The sequence below is a fragment of the Melanerpes formicivorus genome, unplaced genomic scaffold (assembly GCF_026170545.1).
Source record: "Melanerpes formicivorus ecotype bairdi unplaced genomic scaffold, bMelFor1.0.p_v2 SCAF_7, whole genome shotgun sequence".
In the NCBI taxonomy this organism is placed as follows: domain Eukaryota; kingdom Metazoa; phylum Chordata; class Aves; order Piciformes; family Picidae; genus Melanerpes; species Melanerpes formicivorus.
This window is the reverse complement of record NW_027142359.1, coordinates 554,108-581,192: the sequence shown is the minus strand read 5'-3', so window position 1 is coordinate 581,192 and position 27,085 is coordinate 554,108. Positions and strand designations below refer to the sequence as shown.

Genomic DNA, 27,085 nt, shown 5'->3' with positions numbered 1-27,085 from the left:
GGGTAAGAGCATAGTTTAAAAAACCCCAAGACAGAATGGAAGTCACTTTCAGTTCTTGCAGTCACTAGAAATATAATAGCAGATTATACATGGGAATAAGGCTAGAAATAAAGAAAATCACTTCAAATGTGGAGTCTCCCTCTCTGGAGATATTCAAAACCCACCTGGATGTGTTCCTGTGTGATCTGCTGTAGGTGATGCTGCTCTGGCAGGGGGCTTGGTCTGGATGATCTTTCAAGGTCCCTTCCACACCCTAACATTCTGTGATTCTGGGAAATGTTGCAGTAATGCAGTAGGACAGATGTGCTGAGTTTATTCTCTTCTTCTGACAGGTCACCTACATCAGACCTCAATGTGGCACTGCATGAGTGTATGGCAGCTTTGGATTTATTTCTTAACAACAAGTTCTCGGATGCTTTGGCTTCTTTAAAAGGAAAGTAAGTTCTGTTCCTTCTCCCACTCTCCCCCAGTGTTTTTTGTTTTCATATGTGAGAATGTATGGGTTTGTATCTAGGAGAAAAACTGACCAAGAATTGAGACACATTTACTTTCTGTTATTTTTAAATAACCCCTGGCAGAAACTTTCTCACAGCTTCTTTTGCAACTTGGTGTTGTGGTTGTGCAGGCCTTTTCCTGATTGCATTGCAGAGCAGCATGTAGGGAGTGGCCCAGCTGCAAGCCGTCAAGTCATGCAATAGCTCCTGAGCATTGTTGTGTCTTTGCAGCACCTGTCGCTTTTCATACCCTGTCCTAAAGCTGCCTGTGTTCTCAGCTTCTTGAGTCTATGTTTAATTCAGTTTTCTTTCTAATTTGCTCCATTTATTTTTTTGAGCCACAGGCAAATTACATTGTGCCTTCTTTCAGGCCACTGGAATCTGAATCAAGTCAGATTCACAGGTCATGCAGTACAGTGTGTTTGATACACCTCGCAGGTACTGTAGTTAGTGCACCACATCTGCTTTGCTGAGGTACCAGCCTCACTTTTTTTTACTGCCACAAAGCTGTAGCTTAACCATGTAAGCAGACTCTGTGAAAGACATTGATGATAAATTGGTGGCTGAGATACATTAATAATACTGGTTTTATTCACAGCAGTGTTGTTGTGTGTTTATATATCATCAGAGGAGATCATAAAAATGGTAAGAAGAGTAACTGTTGTCATTAAATTCTGACAGTAAAGCCCCTGTGCCCATCTGGAAATGCTTACTAGGTGCTCAGTTGAAAACAGGGAGATGTTTTATTGAAGGGGGTTTCCAAAGCTCTGCAAAAGCTAGTGAGGCTGGGGAGTTTGTTTTTCTCCTACTGCACAGGGTTTCCTTCAGCTTTTGTTGGGCCCTGCAGAACATATTTCATGAGCTGATCCTCTGGTTTTATACCTGACTAAATTCCATGCTGCAAAACCATTTTGAAACTGATTATTTTCATTTTGTCTTGTTGTTATGAGAGGGTCCTTATCCCTGTTGCCTTTGGCAGTGAGGGAAGCACAGACTTAAGATATTTGTGAACATAGTGCAGAAACAGGATGCAAAACTTCCTGGCATATGATATCCATTAGGGACCCAGTCCCCCTCTTTAGGGAAGGAAAAAGGTGTAGTGGGGGCATGTGTGGCAATGCTAGGTGTTTTCTTTACGGGTCACCAGTTCCCCACTGTTGCCTTTTGGCGTGCTGAGATTTGAAACTGGTTTTCACAGACCATAACCATCGATCTTTGTTTTAAGAACAGGCTGCCAAGGGGGTTGTGAAGTCTCCCTCTCTGGAGATACTCAGAAACCTTCCTGGATGTGTTCTTGTGTTACCTGCTCTAGGTGACCCTGCTCTGGCAGAGGGGTTGGACTGGATGATCTTTTGAGGTCCCTTCCAGCCCCTAACATTCTATGATTCTATGACTCTTCTGCTTTCACATGCTTGTAACGAATCTGGATGTGCTGGGGCATGTCCAGAGAAGGGCAATGAGGACGATTAGAGGGCTGGAGCTCCCCTCCTATGAGGACAGACTGAGGGAGTTGAGGCTGTTCAGTTGGGAGAAGAGAAGGTTCTGAGGAGACCTTATTGTGGCCTTCCAGTATCTGAAGGGGGCTACATGAAAGCTGGGGAGGGACTTTTTAGGGTGTCAGGGAGTGATAGGACTGGGGGCAATGGGAAAAAAAATAGAAATGAGTAGATTCAGCTTGGATGTTCAGAAGAAGTTCTTCCCCATGAGGGTGGTGATACACTGGAACAGGTTGCCCAGGGAGGTGGTAGAAGCCTTGTCCTTGGTGGTTTTTAAGGCCAGGCTGGATGTGGCTGTGAGCAACCTGCTGTAGTGTGAGGTGTCCCTGCCCATGCAGGGGGGTTGGAACTAGATGATCCTTGAGGTCCCTTCCAACCCTAACAATTCTATGATTCATATCCTAGATGTCACGGTTTTGAGTTTACACTGGAGGACATACTCTGCTCTGTATCACATCATTGCAGATTCACTAAGTTACTCACTTTTGGCTTCCACAATAAGTGTATTTTCAACTGATTTGTGCCATTTGTAGGTGAGAGCAGATCTGGCAATGAGCAGCTTTAAAATAAACATCTGTGGAGGATATCTAGACGTGTGGAAAAAAAAGCTCTTCCTGTTATAAAAGCAAATGCAGCAGGAAGAAGAGATCTCATTTCATTTAAAAAATTGGATCTGATGTTTTTGCTTCATTTTAAATATTTTTTCTTGTTTTTTCAATACATAGTAAACTGCAGCAGTACAGGTTAGGAGGTGATCTGCTAGAAAGCAGCCCTGTGGAGAAGGACCTGGGAGTCCTGGTGGACAACAGATTCTGCATGGGACAGCAGTCTGCCCTTGTGGCCTAGATGGCCAAGGGGGTGCATTAAGAGGAGTGTGTCCAGCAGATTGAGGCAGGTTCTCTTCCCCCTCTACTCTGCCCTGGTGAGGCCCCACTTGGAATGCTGTATCCAGTTCTGGGCTCCCCAGTTTAAGAGGGACAGGGATCTACTGGAGAGGGTCCAACAGAGGGCTACAAGGATGCTGAAAGGACTGGAGCACTGCCTGATGAGGAAAGGCTGAGAGACCTGGGGCTATTTAGTCAGGAGAGGAGAAGACTGAGAGGGGATCTGATTGATATAAATATCTGAGGGCTGGGTGTCAGGAAGGAAGGGACAGCCTCTGCTCACTTGTGCCTTGTGACAGGATGAAGGGCAATGGATGTAAACTGCAGCACAGGAAGTTCCACCTCAACATGAGGAGGAACTTCTTTACTATAAGGGTCCCAGAGCACTGGAACATGCTCCCCAGAGAGGTTGTGGAAGTCTCCTTCTCTGGAGACTCTCAAGACCCATCTGGATGCATTCCTTTGCAAACTGCACCAGATTCTATGGTCCTGCTCTGGCAGGGGGTTTGGCCTCAAAGGTCTCCACAGGTCCCTTCCAACCCCTAGCATGATCCTGTTATCCTCATCTGTCTTGTAGGTATTTGAGTCAGTTTTCTTTATCACTAGCAATCACTATACAATAGTGGACTCTAAGTATCTTGCAGTTTCTGAAGAAAGTTTAATTAATCTTTTATCTGTAGTGTTTACAGGAGGTCTAAGAGCTCTTAAGAAATTCCTTAGATTTAATTGCCAAACACAGTGGTGGTTTTCAGTTTGTGAGCTGTTAACCATGACAGTGAATAACGCTGAAACTGTCTAGTCACTCAAGTGGGGAGGAAAAAAAATCCTCTTCCTTCTGCACACCAAGATGCATAGAGTAAATCAATTAATAGCAGGCTAGATTTTATCCCTCATCTGATTTGTGGTGGTTTTGAGGCTCAGGTGCCTTTAGGATAACCACAAAGAAAAAGTCCTCCAAAAGACAGAAAGTCACAGGGACGAACAGGTCGTCCCAGAGTGTTATGATGTGTGCTTCTGTGCCATTTGGAGTCCCTCGGAGGTCAGTACTAGGACCAGCCCTGTTTAACATCTTTGTTGGTGACATGGACAATGGCACTGAGGCACCCTCAGCAAGTTCACCAATGACAGCAAGCTGTGTGGTGCAGCTGACACAGTGGAGGGAAGGAAACCATCCAGAGGGACCTTGAGAGGCTGGAGAGGTGAGGCCATGACAGCCTCATGAGATTCAACAAGTCCAAGTGCAAGGTCCTGCATCTGGGTCAGGACAATCCCAAGCGCTGATAAAGGCTGGGCAGGGACTGGCTTCAGAGCAGCCCTGAAGAAAAGGCCTTGGAGGTGCTGGTGGATGAGAAGCTCAACATGAGCCAGCAGTGTGCACTTGCAGCCCAGAAAGCCAATCACATCCTGGACTGCATCAAGAGAAGCATAGCCAGCAGGTCAAGGGACTCCACTCTGGTGAGACCCCACCTGGAGTACTGTGTCCAGTTCTGGGGCCTCTATTACAGGAAGAATCTGGAGGTCCTGGAATGTGTCCAGAGAAGGGCCACAAGGATGATCAGAGGGCTGGAACACCTCTGCTATGAGGACAGACTGTGACAGTTGGGGCTGTTTAGTCTGGAGAAGAGAAGGCTCTGAGGAGACCTTATTGTGGCCTTCTAATATGTGAAGGGGGCCTACAGGAAAACTGGGGAGGGACTTTTGAGGGTGTCAGGGAGTGATAGGACTGGGGGGAATGGACAAAAAAGCCTGAAATGAGTAGATTCAGATTGGTTGTTAGGAAGAAATTCTTCCCCATGAGGGTGGTGAGACACTGGCACAGGTTGCCCAGGGAGGTGGTGGAAGCCTCATTCCTGGAGGTTTTGAAGGCCAGGCTGGATGTGGCTCTGAGCAACCTGCTGTAGTGTGAGGTGTCCCTGCCCATGGCAGGGGGTTGGAACTGGATGATCCCGGAGGTCCCTTCCAACCCTGACAGTTCTGTGATTCTATGATTCCCTGATGTTTCCCCTATTTAAGGGAATACATAACTGATATCCCTCTCTTCTCTTTCTTCCTGGGGAAGAGAGTCACAGTTTGTGTGTGGGAGAGATGGCTTTGGCTGTCAGGGGTATTTGAGCTCTGCCCCAGGGTCTGGTGAAAGCTGGTAGGGCTGAGGTGGGGGATCCAGGCCTGAGGAGCCTGAGTGGGGTGGAGGCTTCTGCAAGTGTTTTGGCCTGGTAGGCTCAGCCTTGTTTGTGAATGTATTCATTCTACCTGACTGCCTTTTGTATATATGCTTGTAAACAGAGTCTCCATTTAAACTTCCAATCCAGATGTGCAGCATTATTTTTTTTTTCTCAATTTTTCCTCCCCCCAGCAGGAGTTAAATTTCTGTCCTCTGGTCCTGAGTAGCTTGTCCTCAAACCCAGGACATGATTGAAAACAGATCGTCATAAACAAAGGAGCTGATTCTGGTGACATAGCCTCTCAGCTTCCCCCAGAGAAATGTTTAATGTTTTAATAATTATCCTGAGGGAAAGCATGGCCTGGATCACCTGATAGTTTGCTGGTGCCTAATTGCTTGGAAGAATGGTAAACAGTAAAGATCAATTCATGGTGTGGAGTAATCTGGACCGTTGGGTGAGCTGCAGCACAGCTGTGCTGCTGCTTGTGGTGTTACAAGAACAATATGAGAATGATTCCTTCTGGGAAGTTGACGTTCTTCTTGAAATAGTCTCAAAGAGCATTTGGTGTTCTTTGGTGGAATCTTAATTCTAGAATGACTGTGTCTGAAAGGTAAAATCAGTCCTTTGATGGAGTGTCACAGGGGCATGTGAAGAGGTTGTGTTACTGCTCTGCTAGTTATTTGTGCAGGTCTGACTGGAATTAGGCTGCTGCCTATGTGCTGTCACTGGAATTGTTAGTGTGAGGCAAGTGTACAACAGTCGGTGCTGTCTGTGTATTCTGCTCTTTGAAGTGAGTTGGCTACAAGTATATCCCAGACCATAAGCATCATGTTCCTTGGAAAGGAGGAAATTTGCTGAAAATGGGGGACCACAGGGTCCTTCTTCCTGCTTGGGCTTCTCCTCACCCTTTTATCTGCTTTTGAGGACTGTCTCACAATAAATGGGGATTTATTGTAACCACAGTACTTTTGCTGGGCTGAGCCTAACTTTGTGAACTTGATCTTGGTATTGGTGTAAGTTTGGCTGCTTCATTTGGATGTTAGGAACAGCTATGAGGGTGGTGGAACACTGCAGGGAGGTGGTTGAGGCCCCTTCCCTGGAGACACCTGAGGCTCAACCAGGCCCTGGGCAACCTGATCTAGTTGGGGATGTCCCTGCTGACTTCAGAGAGGTCAGGCTGAATAAGGTTTGGAGGTCCCTTTGAGTTAGACCAGACATAGACCATTATGGTGGCTTGTGGTGATCAGGGAACCAGGTTGATGGAAGTAGTCTTTTCTAGTTGTAAAACTGATGCTAGTGAGGAGTGTTCATAGAAAACAGGAAAATGCCAATCCATCCAAACAGAGAGAGCCTGCACAGTCTGGTGTGTTCTGTGGATGTTGGGTGGAACTTCTGATGGAGGGTGACAAAAAGCCTTCAGGCCCCGTGTGACCACATCCTCCCGATGCACGTTTGATTTGGGCCTTGATATCTCAGTCTTGGATATGCTGGGATGAATGGACTGTTGGCTGGTCTGTGGAGGATCTTTCTGTGCTGTTGGATTTGTTTTACTTATTAGAAGCATCTCGCTACTAAATCAGAGCATGGGCTTGAACCTGGGTTTTTGGTAACCTGGTGGAGCATGTCCTGCCTGCTGGATGTCTTCTCCATAGCACTTCCAGCCCTGGGAGCACGTACCAGTGCTAGTGAAGCTGGCTCTCTGTGTGACCTGACAGTCTGGCCTGAAATTCTGCTGAGGGACATTTAGGCTGGATGTTGGGGAAAATGTTTTTGCTGCAAGAGTGGTCAGGCATTGGAACAGGCTGCCCAGGGAGGTGTTGGAGTCACCATCCCTGGGGGTGTTCAAGAAACATGTGGACACAGCACTTCAGGAGATGGTTTAATGGCCATGGTGGTCTTAGCTTGCCAGTTGGACTCAATGATCTTAGTGGTCTTTTCCAACTGAAACCATTCCATGATTCTGTGATTTTCATACTTCAGCAAGAGGGGGAGAGCTGTCACCATCCTTACTTAGGTACTTGTTTTCAAGCAGAGATAAAAATGTCCTCCAACAGCTCTTGAGGCAGGGCAATGCTGCAAGATGATCGTGGTTGCACCTTAGCAGGAGAAGAGGCTCATGCCATAACTCCATAGGGGCCTAAAGATACTACTCATAATCCTCTTGCCCACCTCTTACCCTGATACCAACTGCTGGGATAAGGCATTAATCAGAATATTGGTTGCAGTTATGTCGTAAAGGCTTGTTAATTCCAGCAGTGTTGTGGGGAAAGTGCTGCTGAGGAATCCAAAGGAAAAAGCACACAGCTATCAAGTTCCATTCCGTATGGGCTGGGTAAAACACAGGCCTTAAAACGTCTGGCAGTGTGCCAGGATGTAACTGGCAACTGTAATTGTGTGGTTAGTGTAAACAGCAGGGGTGACTATTAAATGGGCTGTGTTCCGACGCACCTCCCAGCCCCTGGAAAAGCAGAGTTCATTTGAGCACTGTTAAATTCTGTTCTGGGCCCCTCAGTTTAGGAAGGATGTTGACTTGCTGGAGCGAGTCCAGAGAAGAGCAACAAAGTTGGTGAGGGGTTTGGAACACAAGCCCTATGAGGAGAGGCTGAGGGAGCTGGGGTTGCTTAGCCTGGAGAGGAGGAGACTCAGGGGTGACCTTATCACTCTCTACAACTACCTGAAGGGAGGTTGTAGACAGGCTGATGATGGTCTCTTCTCCCAGGCACCCAGTACCAGAACAAGAGGACACAGTCTCAGGCTGTGCCAGGGGAGGTTCAGGTTGGATGTTAGGAAGAAGTTCTATACAGAGAGAGTGATTGCCCATTGGAATGGGCTGCCCAGGGAGGTGGTGGAGTCGCCATCATTGGAGGTGTTCAAGAGGAGACTTGCTGGGGTACTTGGTGCCATGGGTTAGCTGTTTGGGTGGGTTGGATTGGCTGATGGGTTGGACGCGATGATCTTGAAGGTCTCTTCCAACCTGGTTTGGTTTATTCTAAATACTCCTTAGCTAATGATAGGCATTAATGATTATCTCCCTCAAATATCAGAAGCAACAGATGAAACCATTGATTAGAGCAGGGGTGATTTGGGATCAGAAGTGAGGGAAATCCCTCTTCACCATATCTATATATCTATATGTATATGTGAGAAGTAGAAACTTTTCTTTTAGTGCAATGAATTTCTTGATTTTTCTGTTACTATTTTGAAAGCAAATTTCAATACTTTTGGTAGGGAGCTATTTCAGTTCCTTCTCTGTACCTTGTATTTGAACCTTTGGAAGGGTTTTACTTAAATGAATGATGAAGAGTGTTTCTCTGTGCCCACTGAGGCTGATGAGTAATCAAATGAACAGGAGCACTTCATCAGGTAGGCATTTTATTCTGCGCTGCTTTTTTCTCCCCCCCTGCCTTGCTTTATCAGTCTACTGAAAGAATTGTGGTGTAGGAGGCCTAGAGAGAGCTGTCCTGACTCTGATGGATTTTAAACTAATTTCACAGAATCACATAATGGTCTGGGCTGGAAGAGACCTCCATGGGTCATACAGTCAGACATCCTCACAGTCAGCCGGGACATCCCCAGCTAGATCAGGTTGCCCAGGGCCTCAATGAGCCTCACCTTGAATATCTCCAGGGAAGGGACCTCAACCACCTCCCTGGGCAACCTATTCCAGTGTTCCACCACCCTCACAGTAAAGAGCTTCTTCCTGATAGCCAATCTAAATCTGCCCTTCTCTAGTTTGAAGCCATTGCCTGGCACTGTAGGCCTCTGCAAACAGTCTCTCTCCATCCATCCTGTAGCCCCCTTCAGGTACTGGAAGGCTGCTTTCAGGTCTTCCCAAAGCCGCCTCCTCTCCAAGCTGAACACCTCCAATGCTCCAACCCCTGTGGCCTCCTCTGGACCCTCTCCATCAGATCCATGTCCTTCCTATCTTGAGTGCTCCAGACCTGTACACATACTCCAGGTGAGGTCTCGCCAGAGCAAAGTGCAGAATCACCTCTCTGGATCTGCTGGCACTGCTGCTTTTGATGCAGCCCAGGATGTCATTGGCCTTCTAGGCTGCAAGCTCACACTGCCTGCTCATGACCAGGTTCTCATCCAACAGCACCCCTAAGTCCTTTATTTCACTGTCATCTGTCTGCTCTTCTTTTTGGAGATGAGATGGATGTTAGCACAGAGTCTGGGTTTCTTGGCACTTACAGTGGTAGTGAATTACCAAAATGTTTGGGTTTTTTTTTTTTGCTAGTCTGGTTTAGATGTTGATTAGAGCAGCTTGTTAGGTAACCTGTGGACATGGTGAGGGCAAACATGAATTAAGGGCAGACAGAAAACAGAGACTGCAGTGGGATTTAAATATGTACACTGCAAATTTCTGCAGCATAGCCAGCCTGCTCTTTGCTGGGTATATTGGAAAATGTCAGCATGAAGTCTGGAAACAGGAGCAGCAGGTGTCTGTGCCAGCACTGGGTGTTAGTGTAACCCCCAGAGCTCAAAAAAATACGTGCACAAAGTAAGTCAGGATCATACCATCACATGAATTTTGCTTTGGTGATTTTATTGCATGATGTCATTGAGAAGAGGTGACTTCAGATGTAGACAAGGTTGTTTTTTTGTTTCTGGAAAAACATGAATCCAACAGCATGAACTCCTGAGGGTACTTAAGAGGCCAAGAGGCATTCTGGATGACCTGTGTCAGTGCTTGGTCACCCTGGCAGTAAAAAAGTATCTCCTGATGTTCTGACAGAGCCTCCTGTGTTGCAGCTTGTGCCCATTGCCTCTTCCTCTCACTGGGCACCAATGAAAAGAGGCCTGGCTTCATCCTCCCTTCAGGTATTTCTATGTTACAGGACTCCCTTGAGCTTTTTCTTTTCCAGGCAGAGCAGTCCCAGTTCTCTTGGCCTTTCCTCATAGAAGAGATATTTTAGTCCTATGCTCATCCTCATCACCCTTCATTGGGCTTTCTCAAGTGTGTCCATGTACTGAGGAGCCCAGAACTGGACACAGCACTCCAGGCTTGGCCTCACCAGTACTGAGCAGAGGGGAAGGATCACCTGCCTCAACCTGCTGGCAGCTGCACTATTCTTAATGCAGCCCATGAGCCCTCTCTGAAGCAAGGGTGCACTGCTGGCACACCACTTTCTTCTGGAAAGAAAAGGAAGTAGCTTATTTTAAAGAACAAACACCTGGACTACATATCTTAAGAGTAGGTGTGCTAAGGGTGGAGGTTTTGTTGAAAGCACATCCTTGTTTGACTGCAGGTATTTTGGAATGTGGTCTGCCATGTAGAACCATCTGATCCATCCTAAAAGGGTGGACAATTGAAACAGCAGTTGTTGCTCTTTAGCAGTGTTTGTCTAAGTTGTGCTGTTTGTCAAGGGTGGATTAGCAAGGTCTGCAAAGAGTTTCTGTGGCAGGAATTCACCTGGGCTTGCCTTTTAACATATTTCTCAAGTCATCTTTATTGACCCTGCATGCCTGAAGCTATTTTGATTCATTTGCAGAGGATGATGCCACACACACTGGTACTGTCTGGCTGCAGCAGCTGTGTGCAATATATAAACCCTGCTTCCTGCCAGGGGAAAGGTGCTGGTGATAGCTGCAAGTAGGATTGATTGTTTTCCTTGCAGCAATGTCAGATTGTTTTACATTCTGTATAAGTGGCACCATCTGAAATCCCACAGAGTAATATTTAAGTTGATCAGACTGCGGTGCAAGGTTGGCAGAAGGGACTAGGAGGACAATAGTATCATAGTATCAGTCAGGGTTGGAAGGGACCACAAGGATCATCTAGTTCTAACCCCCCTGCCATGGGCAGGGACACCTCACACTAGATCAGGCTGGCCAGAGCCTCATCCAGCCTGGTCTTAAACACCTCCAGGGACGGGGCCTCAACCACCTCCCTGGACAACCCATTCCAGGGCTTCACCACTCTCATGGTGGAGAACCTCCTCCTCACATCCAGCCTGAATCTCCCCACCTCCAGCTTCATTCCATTCCCCCTAGTCCTATCACTACCTGAGATCCTGAGAAGTCCTTCCCCAGCCTTCCTGTAGACCCCCTTCAGATACTGGAAGGCCACTATGATGTAATAATGTTTGATACAGGCTGGAATGCTTTTGGTGGGAGTATCTGTTTGACAATGATTCTGCTTTGGCCCTGACTCTGTCCTGAGAAACTGTCTCAGATGTGAAGAAGAATGTGTGGATTTGTATCCCATGTGGTAGTAGTCATTAGATTCTGCATTAAAAATCCCACCATGATTTTAGGGTGTCAGGGAATGATAGGACTGGGGGGAATGGAACAAAACTAGAAATGGGTAGATTCAGATTGGATGTTAGGAAGAAATTCTTCCCCATGAGGGTGGTGAGACACTGGAACAGGTTGCCCAGGGAGGTGGTGGAAGCCTCATCCCTGGAGGTTTTGAAGGCCAGGCTGGATGTGGCTGTGAGCAACCTGCTGTAGTGTGAGGTGTCCCTGCCCATAGCAGGGGAATTGGAACTAAATGATCCTTGAGGTCCCTTCCAACACTGACAGTTCTATGATTCTGTCATTTCTGGATGGTTGGCCACGTGGTTGATTCCTTTCCTGTATGTTAAAACCCTACCCTCAACTCACCATTGGAACATTTTAGGACAGTTACTGAAAGTGGAGCTGCAGACATGATTTCTGGTACGACTCTCTAGCCATCAGTGTTGCTTGATTATTTTGTGTGCTTCATGTTTGATGTGCAGTTCCTTTGGACCTCATGGCCATCCCAGGCTGGAATTGGATTTGTAGTAATTTATTTATTTGTTTCCAAAGCTATAATGCATTCCAATCAGCTGTGCTTTGCATCTGATGTTTCCTTTCAGAACTAAAGATAGCATGTATCATGCACTGACTTATGCCACCATACTGGAAATGCAAGCTATGATGACATTTGATCCTCAGGACATTTTAAATGCTGGAAACACAATGAAGGAAGCTCAAGCCACTTGTCAGAAGTAAGTGTGGATCAATTCAGTCAATCAATAGTTACTTCATGGGAAAGTTTGGAGAGACGTACAGGGGCTTTTGAAGGGGAGAGGAGCCTTTACCTTGCTCCAGTGCCCACTTCTAGCTGTGAAATGTTTTCTGTTAGCTAGTGGGGTGGTCTTGGTTGGTTTTCCTTAATTTGACTTTAGGATTAACAAGTTAAGAAATAGGAGGTGAAAAAGTGTGGGGTGTCCCTGCCCATGGCAGGGGGGTTGGAACTAGATGATCCTTGTGGTCCCTTCCAGCCCTGAATGATACTGTGATACTATGATGTCATAGGAAAACTGAGGTGGGAAGGGTCATCAGGAGGTCATCCAGTCCAGCCTCCTGCTCAGAGGAGGGTCAGTTATGAGGTCACACCACGTAACAGGTTTTTCAGCAGTCTAGTCTAGAAAACTGTTTTACTGCAATGTCTGATTTTTCTTGTCAGTTAGGTTTTTGTCCTAACTGTAGCCCCATCCCACTTCTGCAGTGTCTGGAAGCTCTTTCCCATTTACAGACACTACAGAATCCTCCCACTTGGTGATGGTTGTACTTTAAGCCACCTGAGTCAACCATGCTTCTGCTTCTGTACACACATGCACAAGCACACATACAGAATAAAGCAAAGGAGCCCCCTTGGCCCCTTCCTTCCTCAGGACAGATTTCTGCACAGAAAGAGTAAAAGATGTATCCCAGGAGGATCATGTTGACTAACCTCTGTATGGAACGTGCTGAATGTGTGGTAAGATGACAGAGGGTTGGTGAGCAGCGCTGGAGGTGTACTAGTGACTGTATGGGTGGCCAGCTGAAAGAAGTGGTTCTGTGTTGTTGATGTTTCATGTGGGGAATGACCAAACAATTTCTGTGCAGATTTAGGAAGAAATCTACAGTGGCTGATTCTATCACCAACCTTGTGCATAGACAAAGCCTTGAACACTTTACTGAAGGTAACATTATCCCTCAATGCATCCTCTCTTCCTCTTTACTTTTTTTTTCCCTGCAATTTGAACTGTGTAGAATTGTTCAGCCAATGTTTTCTTTGCAGACTGTGAGTTCACTGGCACAACTGATGATTGGGTATTTCCAGAATTGCTGGATCAGTGTTGTGCCACCACATCCCAAATCACTGTTGTGTTGAGTGCTGACTCAGCATTTCCCACAATTCCTGGTTAAAGAAATACCTAGAAAGGAGGATTGAAATGCCTAGAAATGTTCTAGATCCAGGAGTTCTTGGAATGCACTAGGAAAAAAAAGAATCCTACAAAGTTTCTAGAACTCTGTCATTTCTGTTTGGAGTTACTTCAGCAACCCAGAGCTGAGAGACTACAGCAAATGTGGGGAAGACTTTGCTCAGTTTGAACTTTGAGATTTACTTCCTATGTTAAGTGGCTGTGTTTTCTAATTAATTTTCTGCCTGATTGATTTTTCTTCTCCCTTCTGTGTGATACTAGAGGAAATCCATGCAGAAATTTGCTATGCTGAATGTTTACTTCAGAGAGCAGCACTCACGTTCCTCCAGGTATGGATTCTTATGTGGCTCTTGGGAGAAAGAAAACGGGCACACCACACAGACTTCCTTTCTTACAATTAATGAAATGGTAGAAGATGATGATTTGACTCTCTCATCTGGGTTAAATCTGGATTTGATCTGGACCATCAGCTCATGAGATGAAAGAATGCTTTGTTATCCTCCATGATCATCTAAAAGTGCTTATCCCAACACATGTCCAGTAGGACTAGGGACGGAATTCTGCCTCTGTGCTCAGCACTGGGGAGGCCTCATCTTGAGCACTATGTGCAGCTCTGGGCCCCTCACTGCAAGAAGGATACCGAGGTGCTAGAGCAGGTCCACAAGAGAGGTGAGACTGGGGAAGGGACTGGAAGGAAAGTCTGATGAGGAGAGGCTGAGGGAGCTGGGGGTGTTCGGTCTGGAGAAGGGGAGATTCAGGGGAACCTTATCACACTCTACAACTACCTGAAGGGAAATTGTAATAGGGTGGGGGGTCTGCCTCTTTTCCCAGGCAACTTGTGGCAAGATGAGAAGACCTGACCTGAAGCTGTGTCAGGGGAAGATTAGGTTGGATGTTAGGAAGCACTTCCTCAGGGAAAGGGAAATCAGACACTGGAATGTGTCTGCCCAGGGAGGTGGTGGGGTTGCTGTCCCTGAAGGTGTTTAAGGCAGGATTGGATGTGGCACTCAGTGACATGGTGTGGTCAGTGTGGTGGTGTTAGGTCACAGGCTGGACTTAAATGATCTCAGAGGTCTCTTCCAGCCTTAATGGAGCACTGAGTGTCCTATGCTGTCCTACTCCAGTCCCTTTTGGGTGTGTGAAATGTCACCCCAGCAGGCAGTGATTTTCAAATGATGTGTATTAGGGCATCAGATTGAGAAAAGGAAAAAAAATACATTAGTGATTAAAGCTGTGCTGGATTGCAAGCAAGAGTTTTGTGTCAGACTGCTGTTTGCTTTCCCAAGACTACTTTTTCACTTGTTTGTTCCTCAACAGCTATTTTGGTCTGCAGAGCTGCTAGGCTCTGCTGCCTGTCTTTCTGCTAGGCTCTGCTGCCTGTCTTTCTGCTAGGCTCTGCTGCCTGTCTTTCTGCTAGGCTCTGCTGCCATAATGGCTGTCCCTCTTCTTTGAGCTTCATCTGTACTAATGAAGCTTGATTTGGTTGACAAATCAACATTTACTTGGGCTTCAGCTTGCAATTTAAATTGTTCATTGTAGTTGCAATACTGATTTTTCTCCTTGATTTGTCTGTGGGCTTCTTCATCTGCCTATGAAAATGGGATAATAAAAGTCACATTCACTGAGAGCTTCAGCTTCTTAGCTCAAAAGATACTCATAGGGAGTGAAATCAGGTGGTGATTTTAGAGTACTTGGGAGTCATCAGATGGGCTTTGATTTCCCATGGTAGTTTATGAACTGCATCATGTTTTTGAGTGATCTGGTAACAAGTGACATGGAGAAGGCTGAGGCTCTCAATGACTTCTTTACCTCAGTCTTCACTGGCAAGGGCTCCAGACACACTCCCAGAATAATGGAAGATAATGGCAGGGACTGGAAGAAGGAACTGCCCATGGTGAGTGAAGATCAGGTTCATGACTATCTGAAGAACCTGAAAGTGTCCATGAGATCCAATGGGATACACCCATGGGTGCTGAGGGAACTGGCAGATGAAGTTGCTAGACCACTCTCCATCATATTCCAGAAGTCATGGCAGTCCAGGGAGGTCCCCACTGACTGGAAAAGGGGAAACATAGCTCCCATTTTCAAGAAGGGAAAGAGGGATGACCCAGGGAACTATAGGCCAGCCAGTCTCACCTCTGTGTCTGGTGAGATCATGGAGCAGATCCTCCTGGGGGCGCTGCTGAGGCAGAAGAATAATGAAGAGGTGATTGGGCACAATCAGCACAGCTTCACCAAGGGCAAATCCTGCCTGACAAACCTGGTGGCCTTCTATGACAAGGTCACAACATCAATAGATGAAGGCCAAGCAACTGATACAATTTACCTGGACCTGAGCAAAGCCTTTGACACTGTTTGCCTGACATCCTGGTCTCCAGGCTGGTGCAGGATGGGTTCCATGGATGGATCATTCAGCGGATACAGAACTGGCTTGATGGCCACACCCAAAGAGTGTCTGTCAATGGGTCCATGGCCAAGTGGAGGCCAGTGACAAGTGGAGTCCCTCAGGGATCAGTGCACGACCAGTCTTGTTTAACAGCTTTGTTGGTGACATGGACAGTGGCATTGAGTGCACCCTCAGCAGGTTTGTTGACGACACCAAGCTGTGTGGTGCAGCAGACATGCTGGAGGGAAAGGATTCATCCAGAGGGACCTGAACAGGCTGGAGAGGTGAGCCCAAGCCAACCTCATGAGGTTCAACAGGACCAAGTGCAAGGTCCTGCATCAGGGTCGGGGCAATCTCAAACACCAATACAGGCCGGGCAGGGTCTGGCTTGAGAGTAGCCCTGAAGAAAAGGCCTTGGAGGTGCTGGTGGATGAGAAGCTCAACATGAACCAGCAGTGTGCACTTGCAGCGCAGAAAGCCAGCCAGAGCCTGGGCTGCATCAAGAGAAGTCATAGCCAGCAGGTCGAGGGAGGTGATTCTCCCCCTCTGGTGAGACCCCACCTGGAGCACTGTGTCCAGTTCTGGAGCCACTATTACAGGAAGGATCTGGAGGTGCTGGAAGGTGTCCAGAGAAGGGCCACGAGGATGATCAGAGGGCTGGAGCTCCTCTCCTGTGAGGACAGACTGAAAGAGTTGGGGGTGTTCAGTCTGGAGAAGAGAAGGCTCCAAGGAGCCTTATGAGGTTCATCTGGGCCCAGCTCTCCAGCTTGTCGAGGTCCCTCTGGATGCCATCCTGTCCCTCTGATGTATGGACAACACCACACAGCTTGGTGTCATCTGCAGACTTGCTGATGGTGTCTTGATCCTACTGTCCATAGCATTGATAAAAATATTAAAGAGCAGGGTCCCAGTACAGACTCCTGAGGGACACCACTGTCACTGCTCTCCATCTGGCCTTCGAGCCATTGAGCACCACCCATGTTACCATGGATCTCATAGATACTTGATTAATTGATCCAGAAAGGACATATCCTGCACAACTTCACTTACCCTGTTTCCTTTTTAGGATGTTAAACCCTACTCTGTAGTCTCCTGAGGACAAGTAAGTGCTTGTCTCTGGTGCTGATGTTCAGATCCTAACTGTGCTGCAGGACAACTGAGAGGAAGCTGTCAGTACCTTGAAGCATAATCCACATCAATGCAAATTCAGATGGTCCAAAGCTCACAAGGGCTAAAATAATCCCAGAAGGCTTCAGAATAAAGTCTGTATGTCTGAACAGAGTGACAATACTTTAATAGAGAGAGGAAATCCTGAATCCATGTTTTGGTTCTCAGAGACTTATATTGTCTGTGTCACAATGGCTATGCTCAAAGCACATTTCCACCTCAAGAAGACAAAAGTTCTTCCTAATGCTTGTAACTCATATTGCTAATGTATTTCCTCTCTAACAGGATGAGAATATGGTTAGCTTCATCAAAGGAGGCATCAAAGTCCGAAACAGTTACCAAACGTACCGGTAAGTGAGGGGGGATAATGTGAGCCAGGATGCTTGCTCAGTAAAAAGTGCTGCTGGACAAATTGTCTACTTCACAACTGATCAGTTTATTGCAGCCTTCACTGTGGACCTCATGTCCGTGGCTTTTCTCATCCCACACAAATTCCTCCTCTGCCTAGCTAAGAGCACTGCATATTGTAGTTGATTTTGGTTGTAAAGGTGGTGGACCCTAACCCTGTGAACTCCTAAGGTTTGCCCAAATACTGTATCCTTGAAATTATGGCAAAAAATAATTCTTCTCCATGATATAGGGCTGCTTGTGACTGCAGAGCACATTTTGGAGGTCTTGGCAGGTATATGAAAGGGCATTTCTTGATAGTTCTAGCTGCAGCTTTTGGGGACATTCAAAACCAGTAGCTGATGCAAAAGTAATCCCATAAAAATAGAAGAAACACAAACAAAATTAAAGAGACAGTAAGCTGAAGAGCTTGCAAGGGAAAGTATAAATGGCTTCAGACATTGGCTTAAACCAAAGATTAACCAGTGTTACAGGAAATAGGTTTATAGGGGCTAGTTAGCACAGTAGAACAGATGCAGTCTCTCAGCATCACAAAGTCCCTGAACAGGCAATTCCTAGAGGATGCTTTTCCAAGCTTATGCCAAGGCACAAGGCACAAGTCAGCAGAGGCTGTCCCTTCCTTCCTGAAAGCCAGCCCTCAGATATTGATAGACATTGATTAAATCCCCTCTCAGTCTTCTCTTCTCCAGAGTAAACTGCCCCAGGGCTCTCAGCCTCTCCTCATCAGGCAGTGCTCCAGTCCCTTCAGCATCCTTGTAGCCCTCCCTTGGACTCTCTTGAGTAGATCCCTGTCCCTCTTGAACTGGGGAGCCCAAAACTGCATGTAACATTCCAGGTGGGGCCTCATTGGGCAGAGTAGATGGGTAGAAGAACCTCCCTCAATCTGCTGGATCCCATTGGCCACAGGAGCACATTGCTGTCCCATGGGGAACTTGTTGTCCACTAGGACTCTCAGGTCTTTCTCCACAGGGCTGCTCTTTAGCAGCTCACCTCAACCTGTACTGGTGCTGGTGACCTGGTTGTTTTGAACTACTGTGTAGTTCAAGGTAGTGGGGGTTGCTTTATTACTGAATTGTAGTGAATCTGTATTTGCTGACAGTGTGACTGAATGCTGTGTATTTGCAGGGAGCTGGACAGTCTCATACAGTCTCCACATTATGTCAAAGGAGAAAACCATCTTCATTTTGAGGGGGGTGTAAAACTTGGCGTTGGAGCATTTAATCTGGTATGTACCAACAGTCCTCTTGAGCTGAAATTCTGCAACCTTGTGAAAATGTTTTTTGCTTAAACACCTGAGAAGTTCTGCTGACCTGAGTGTCACTAATCTTACAATTAAAAATAGGTATGTTTGCTGATACTTGTAGGATCCCAGCCTCTGGTGCAAGAACAATAGATAGCAAATACACTTTGGAAGTAAAGAAAGTACTACCTGCAGCATGGGCAACATTACTTTGTGTGGGCAGACCCAGCCTTGTGGAGAGATTCTCAGCCAAGAAATGAGCTCATCTGACAAGGGCTAAGGGCATGCTCCTGAGAATGCTGCTGAGGGCCTGTGCCCACCTGCCAGTAAGGCTGTTCAGTAGCCAGGCAACCAGTACTTGGGAAGCCTCATGAGCAGGACCCAGTGGCATGAGAGCTGGAGAAGTCTTGTGCAGGAGCCTGTGCTTGTTGACTTCTAGTTACTGTTGGACTGGCACTATGAAGTAACCAGGGACTTGGCTGTTAGCAGGGCAGTTGATGCTCAGGCTGCTGCTGGCTGTTGTTGCTTGTGTTCTGGTCAGAAATGGTACAGGAGGGTGGCTCTTGGTGTGTCAGAGAGGCTCTGACCCAGAGATGGCAAGGGGTGATGTGGTCATTCAGGTGATGGGCTGTAGAAAGTGCATGGTGATTTCACTTCTTTGCATTACTTGATGTGAACCTGGCCTGTGCCCAGGTGTCAGATTTCCTGCACAAATAACTGTGTGTAAGGTGTGGTCTGCACCCACTGTTTCTGAAGCAGCTGAGAGGTACAGGAGTTACTAAGCATGTGCTGTGTAAACACATCCCTGTGCAGGGAATCTTGGGCAGGGGCTCTGTGTTGAACACACATTTTTGTTCCATTTGTATGTAAAATACAGCAGATGTCAGCATTTACCCAGGAAACTGTCAGCCATATAAAGATGTTTTCAGTAATTGTAGTGATCATTTCTTGTGTTTGGAGAAGCTGCAAGAGGCAGCTGGTAGCTGAGGGGCAGAAAGTCTCTTACTGTATAACTGCCACGTTTCTCTCTGTAGACATTGTCCATGTTTCCTGCACGGATTCTGAGACTACTGGAGTTTGTTGGGTTTTCTGGAAACAAGGTAAGTGTCAACTGAAGTATTATTGGTATATTGCCCTCTTAAATTAAAAAACTGGAGACAGGAGTTTCTGTCTTATTCCTCACATCAGCTCTGAACCCTCTGAAACACTCTGATTGGGATCACGTGTGCACTGCTGGCACTGATGTGTTTCTGCAGCTCAGTTGTCCTTTATTTTTTTGTCTGAAGTATTGCACTTCAAAGATTCTGTCACCTTTGCTCAAAGGTGATACACTTGTGAAATCTGATAAAGACAGTGGCTAATACAATGATTGTGACACCCTTGTTCAAGGACCATACACTTGGAATCATAGAATTGTTAGGGTTGGAAGGGACCTCAAGGATCATCTAGTTCCAACCCCCCTGCCATGGGTAGGGACACTTCACACTACAGCAGGTTGCTCTCAGCCACAGCCAGCCTGGCCATAGAAACCTCCAGGGATGAGGCTTCTACCACCTCCCTTGGCAAACTGTTCCAGTGTCTCACCACCCTCATGGGGAAGAACTTCTTCCTAACATCCAATCTGAATCTACCCATTTCAGTTTTTTTTCCCATTCGTCCCAGTCCTGTCACTCCCTGACACCCTAAAAAGTCCCTCCCCAGTTTTCCTGTAGCCCCCTTCAGATACTGGATGGCCACAATTAGGTCTCCTCAGAGCCTTCTCTTCTCCAGACTGAACAACCCCAACTGCCTCAGTCTGTCCTCATAGGAGAGGTGCTCCAAGCCCTCTGATCATCCTTCTCTGGACATGTTCCAGTACCTCCATATCCTTCCTGCAATAGGGGCTCCAGAACTGGTTGCAGTGCTCCAGGTGGGGTCTCACCAGAGTGGAGTAGAGGGGGAGAATCACTTCCCTTGATCTGCTGGCCACACTTCTCTTGATGCAGCCCAGGATGTGATTAGCTTTCTGGGCTGCAAGTGCACACTGTTGGCTCATGTTGAGCTTCTCATCCACCAGCACCATCAAGTCCTTTTTTTCAGGGCTGCTCTCAAGCCAGTCCCTGCCCAGCCTTTATCAGTGCTTGGGATTGCCCTGACCCAGATGCAGTATGTTTCGCTTGGTCTTGTTGAACCTCATGAGGTTGGTTTGGGCCCACCTCTCCAGCCTGTCTAGATCCCTCTGGATGGCATCCCTTTTCTCCAGCATGTCTGCTTGTGAAACCTGTGAAATCTGATAAAGACAGTGGCTGATACAGTGATAGCAATGCCATTGTTCAAAGGTGATACACTTGTGAAGCCTGATAAAGACAGTGGCTGATAACAGTGATTGTGATACCATTGTTCAAGGATGATAGACTTGTGAAGCCTGATAATGACAGTGGCTGATGCAATGGTGTCTACATTGTAGTGTCTTTGTCACTGATCTTGTGATGTATGCTTGTGCTTAGAAATCCATAGCCAGAAGTGCATTCTTAGGCTTTAATGTATTAGCTGACTTGATAGTTGCTATCATTATGGTATCTGAATGTCCCTGACAGGTTCCTGCATGACATCCAATTGGGGGAAAAAAAATCAATTTAATGTCTGATTCCTTCTTTTTTTCTTCTTTTTTTTTTTCCTCTCCATGCCTTTAATAGCAACTGATAACTTGAGGGTGGCACCTACATTCTCTTTGCCTAAAAGAGGAAGCACTTTTTTTTGCCTAGTGATTAACCAGTCTGACCTGTGTTGTTTGTGCATGCAGTTTAAGGACAGGAGTTTAGGGATGAAGCAGCAGTGAACTTGCCTGAGCCTGAGTTATTCTTCAGGACAGATACACAGAAAGAGCTGTGTTAGTTTTTTGTAGATTTTTTTTCTTTGCTTCAAAATAAGGCACTAAATTGATGGTAATATCTTAGTTTGATATCTTGTCTCTCATCCTAGCAACAGAACATGAGATTCACACAGAGTTGAGTTCCTGGATAAAGAAAACCCAGTCCCTTTACCCTAAACCATTATTCTCATCCATTCAACAGTTGCTGGGTAAGGTGAATTATAGACAATGGAGATTGGAGTCAATACAGCTGACCAATATGATCGAGTATTGTTCCTTTATTGTTCCAGTATTGCAGGCCTGTGGTGCAGGCCTATGGTGCGAGCATAGCACAGTAAAGTAAAGCATGGAAGAAGAAGGGAAAGGAAAGGCAGAAGTGCGTAGCGAGTGAGCTTCTACAACTTATATAAACTCAGAGTGCCTTGTTGGCATGGCTTCATTGGTTCCCTCTGAGTGACCACACATCACACTATTACAGATTATTGGTCCAACTACTAATGACACGCAAGGTTTGTTGATGCAGGTGCATGTCCTGTTGTCCCAAGATAACTCTCTGTGTTTATAGCTACCAGTGCCCTGTTTTAGTTACATGCTGCAGGCACAGCACTGTTTTGCTACACTGCTAGCTGGCTCTGCACTTATGCTGAGCATGGCCTACCACCACGTCAGGCTCTAGACCTGCACTGCCAGATTGCTCACACTGCTCGTCACTGGCATTGCCACAGTGAATCACAGAAGGTTAGGGGCTGGAAGGGAGCTCAAAAGTTCATCTAAATGTTTGGTGTCCTGCAGACACGACAAAAGCTGTATCAACAAGTTAAAACTCAACTATTTTGTGATGGTTTTTAATTTAGATTTCGAGGAGAAAAATGTTCCCTTAGCCAGGGCTGTAAGTGGGTAAGTGTCATCAGCATTGTGTTAGTTTACAGGAAGAATCTTAAATCTGAAAATACAGTGCCTGCTTTAAAAGCTAAGGGGTTTTTGGCAGAACTTGAAAAATTCCAGGAGCTGACCAGGAGCAATTTCACAAGTATTGGCAAAAAGTCAAATAGTTGTACTCTATCAGCAATGAAAACAAAGAGCATCTAAAGCAAAATCACAGTATCACCAAGGTTGGAAGAGAACTCAAAGATCATCGAGTCCAACCTGTCACCACAGACCCCATGACTAGACCATGGCACCAAGTGCCACGTCCAATCCCCTCTTGAACACCTCCAGGGAGGGTGACTCCACCACCTCCCTGGGCAGCACATTCCAATGACAAATGACTCGCTTGGTGAAGAACTTTCTCCTCACTTCCAGCCTAAACTTCCCCTGGCGCAGCTTGAGACTGTGTCCCCTTGTTCTGGTGCTGGTTGCTAGAGAGAAGAGACCAACCCCTTCCTGGCTACAATCACCCTTCAGGTAGTTGTAGAGAGCAATGAGGTCTCCCCTGAGCCTCCTCTTCTCCAGGCTAAACAATCCCAGCTCCCTCAGCCTCTCCTCGTAGGGCTTTGTGCTCAAGGCCTCTCCCCAGCCTTGTTGCCCTTCTCTGGACACATTCAGGTGTCTCGATGTCCTTCTTAAACTGAGGGGCCCAGAACTGGACATAGTACTCAAGGTGCAGCCTAACCAGTGCTGAGCACAGGGCAGAATGACTTCCCTGCTCCTGCTGGCTGCACTATTCCTAATGCAGAAGAGACCAACCCCTTCCTGGCTACAACCACCTTTCAGGTAGTTGTAGAGAGTAATAAGGTCACCCCTGAGCCTCCTCTTCTCTAGGCTAAGCAACCCCAGCTCCCTCAGTCTCTCCTCATGGGGCTTGTGTTCCAAACCCCTCACCAACTTCGTTGCCCTTCTCTGGAATCGTTCCAGCAAGTCAACCTCCTTCCTAAACTGAGGGGCCCAGAACTGGACACAGGACTCGAGGTGTGGCCTAACCAATGCAGAGTACAGGGGCAGAATGACCTCCCTGCTCCTGAATATATATATTATATATGTCCTGAATATATAAATATTATTCTGGAACTGTAAGGGCAATTCATGTACCAGCAGAGTTCTGAGAATACCTTGCTGAGCACTCATCTTACTGCTTTGGATGAAAATTGCCTCTCTAATTGATTTTCTGTTGTTTTCATTTGGCCCTGGGATTTCTTGTATGGCTATGAGTGGGCTGATATTTGTGCTGATGAGTCAGCTTCAGATTCCAGCTTTTAATAATACACTGAAACATGACCTAAATTACCATAAATTTAAGCAAAACCTTTCTCTCTGCACACAACAAAAAAGGAGTATTTTAAATACATTGATCAAAGGTCACTGATGGTCCTTTATTTTAAAATGCTATTAAAAAAAAAAAGGCCTTCTGCATTTAACATTTGTGAGTCAGGTGTCTAAAAGCAAAAGCAAAATTGCAGTTACATTTGCAGTACTTTCCAGATGTCCCCTGCAGTACAGGCAAGAGTGTAGAAGGTGAAGAAACAGTGACAGAGGAGGAGAGGGAGAGTTTGTGTAGCACAAAGGAGTTTGGAATACATGGGTATCATAGAATGGTCTGGGCTGGAAGGGACCTTCAAAGGTCATCCAGTCCAGCCTCCCTGCAGTCAGCAGGGACATCCCCAACTAGATCAGATTGCCCAGGGCCTCACCTTGAATATCTCCAGGGAGGGGGCCTCAACCACCTCCCTGGGCAACCTGTTCCAGTGTTCCACCACCCTCACAGTAAATAACTTGTCCCTAACATCCAATCTAAATCTGCCCTTCTCCAGCTTAAAGCCATTGCCCCTTGTCCTGTCCCTTCAAGCCCTTGCAAACAAACTCTCCCCATCCTTCTTAAAAGTCTTCTTCAGGTACTGGCAGGCTGCTATTAGGTTTCCCCAGAGCCTCCTCTTCTCCAGGTTGACCACCCCGAGCTCCCTCAGCCTGTTCTTGTAGCAGAGGTGCTCCAAGCCCCTGGTGTTTTTCATGGCCCTCCTCTGGACATGTTTCATCAGGTCCATGTCCTTCCTATCTTGAGGGCTCCAGACCTGGACACAGTACTCCAGGTGAGGTCTCAGCAGAGCAAAGCAAAGTGTCAGAATCACCTCTCTGGATCTGCTGGCAATGCATCTTTTGATGCAGCCCAGGATGTGACTTGCCGTCTAGGCTGCAAGCTCACACTGCCTGCTCATCTCGCAGTCGTTTCCATTAAGTGCTCATGGTGAGCATCAGATTGTGCAAAAGTCAGAGACTCATGGTTAGTGTTGTGAGCTGTTTACAGTCTGCCTGAGCCTTCACTGGAGGACAGCTTGCTTCAGGTGTGGTCCCTGCATTTATCCAAAGTGGCAGAAATTGTGTTGCGATATTTTCCCCATCATTAATCTGCCCTGACGCCAGCAGGTTTGCCCTGAGGGACTCTTCTTGTCTCTCAGACATGTCATGGCTGATAGTAAATGAAGACAAGCCTGAAGCTCCATTAATTCCTAAGCCATTTGTGGGCACTGTGGACAGCATGATCAACTTAACAGCAGTCTGGAGTCTCAAAATAGTAGGTAGGATAAGATAAGGAAGTATAGAAGCTGCCCAAGGCTGTGTTTGTTCCCTTTCAGTCCAGTATGTGCCAGTTGTGCCCTTCTCACTGCTGAAGCTCCTTTCCCCTGTATTACTAATAAAAATACAGCTTTGTTTATGCTTCATGGCATAGGCTCTGCATTTGAACAGGGAGGGTCAATGATGTTTTGCCCCCCTTTTGTGACAATTTTTTTGTGGGCAGAAGTATGTAAATATAAATGTCAATAAATATCTGAGGGCTGGGTGTCAGGAAGGAAGGGACAGTCTCTGCTCACTTGCACCCTGTGATAGGACAAGGGGCAATGGATGTGAACTACAGCACAGGAACTTCCACCTCAACATGAGGAAGAGCTGCTTCACTGTGAGGATCTCAGAGCACTGGAACAGGCTACCCAGGGAGGTTGGAGTCTCCTTCTGTGGAGACTTTCAAGACCCATCTGGATGTGTTCCTGTGTGACCTGTGCTGGATTCTATGGTCCTGCTCTGGCAGAGGGGTTGGAGTGGAAGATCTCTAGAGGTCCCTTCCGACCCTTAACATCCTATGATGCTGTATGTATTGTACACCGATGGGTAGGCTGTCCTGGAGAGGCATGCCCTACTCACTCACTGGGCAGGAAGTGGACCGTGGGTCCCATCTGCATTTAAACATGTCTTTAGTGATAACTGACTGCTGATGCCAGATCAGAAGTGTCCCTGCATTGTCTTCCATACAAGCACCGAACCCTGCCTGGGCAGGGAATGGCTTAAGAGAAGCCCTGAAGAAAAGGGCTTGACGGTGCTGGGGGATGAGAAGCTCAACATGAGCCAACAGTGAGCACTTGCAGCCCAGAAAGTCAACCAGGGCCTGGGCTGCATCAAGAGAAACATAGCCAGCGTGACGAGGGAGGTGATTTTCCCCCTCTGCTCTACTCTGCTGAGACCCCACCTGGAGCACTGTGTCCAGCTCTGGAGCCTCTATTACAGGAAGGATCTGGATATGCTGGAATGTGTCCAGAGAACGGCCACAAGGATGATCAGAGGGCTGGAGCTCCTCTCCTGTGAGGACAGACTGAAAGAGTTGGTGCTGTTCAGTCTGGAAAAGAGAAGGCTCCAAGGAGACCTTCTTGTGGCCTTCCAGCATCTGAAGGGGGCTACAAGAAAGCTGGGGAGGGACTTATTAGGGTGTCAGGGAGTGATAGGACTGGGGGGAATGGAGCAAAACTAGAAATGGGTAGATTGAGATTGGCTGTTAGGAAGAAGTTCTTCCCTATGGGAGTGGTGAGACACTGGAACAGGTTGCCAAGGGAGGTGGTAGAAGCCTCACCACTGGAGATTTTTAAGGCCAGGCTGGATGTGGCTGAGAGCAACCTGCTGTAGGGTGAGGTGTCCCTGCCTGTGGCAGGGGGTTGGAACTGGATGATCCCTTCCCACCCTAACAATTCTAGGATTCCTCTGTCAGGCCTCAGGCTGGTATTTGCTGATGTTGTTATTTTGTAGGGGCTTACTGATACCATGCTCCTGAGCTGCAGAGACATTTGCCATCAGCCCACCATTTGCTAGTGCAATCTCTCAGAGGGTCAGATGACAGCACATTTTCAGGGGAAGACTGGAAAACTCTCAGATGGAACTAATTTCTTCCAAATTATACTTTCTGATGTGGGAGGACATTTCTCCCAAAGCAACTGAGCTGAAGAATGTTTTTGATGTGTCAATTTGTAATAAATTAGATTCCAGTTTCCCACTGAGTGTCTTTTTTGTTTGCATTTTGCTCTCTTCTGCAGCTTTTAGAAGTTACAGCTGCAGTTATTTTGTAGGAGGCATTTAAATGCCCCATCTACCACTTTAATTTGCTCTTCATAAAAGCTGTTAGTAGTATCCATCCTTCTTGCTAAATTTGCAGTGGTGTGGTCAGGTCATAGGGCATGAATGATGACCTTGATCTGGTTTAATTTTCAAGATCCCTCATTAAAAGACAGTGATTTAAAAGTACCCTTGGAGAGCTTTCACTTCAGGAAAGTAGATGGATTTTAGTCAATGGCAGCTGAAATAAATACTCAGCACTGCCTGATAATGGCTTTGGGCACTGTCCTTGTTCATTCACTGTGGGAATCCCCACTGCTCCTGAATGCAGCAGCAGGTGCCTTGGGAGAAGGGTCAAATTGATAAGATGGTCATGTAATATGATGTAGGGACAGTCCTGGGACTGAACAGATCATGGGATGTTAGGAGGAGATTGCACAGAAAGGTTGAAGTTACTGCACTGGAGCACATTTTTCTCCAAGAAGTGGCATTGCACCCTGGTTTGTGCTG

General features: G+C 46.7%; 1 protein-coding gene across 4 annotated transcripts in view; it reads left to right on the top strand.

The window, feature by feature from the left end:
- Nucleotides 1-27,085, top strand: part of TTC39A (tetratricopeptide repeat domain 39A) — a 66,112-nt gene that overhangs the window by 14,453 nt on the left and 24,574 nt on the right. For all 4 annotated transcript variants that reach the window (XM_068140586.1, XM_068140588.1, XM_068140584.1 and 1 more), the window contains exons 2-8: nt 333-437; nt 11,882-12,013; nt 12,897-12,973; nt 13,478-13,545; nt 17,055-17,119; nt 18,303-18,402; nt 19,452-19,517. In XM_068140586.1, the coding sequence (XP_067996687.1) occupies nt 333-437; nt 11,882-12,013; nt 12,897-12,973; nt 13,478-13,545; nt 17,055-17,119; nt 18,303-18,402; nt 19,452-19,517 (613 nt within the window). The remainder of the gene's footprint in view (nt 1-332; nt 438-11,881; nt 12,014-12,896; nt 12,974-13,477; nt 13,546-17,054; nt 17,120-18,302; nt 18,403-19,451; nt 19,518-27,085) is intronic.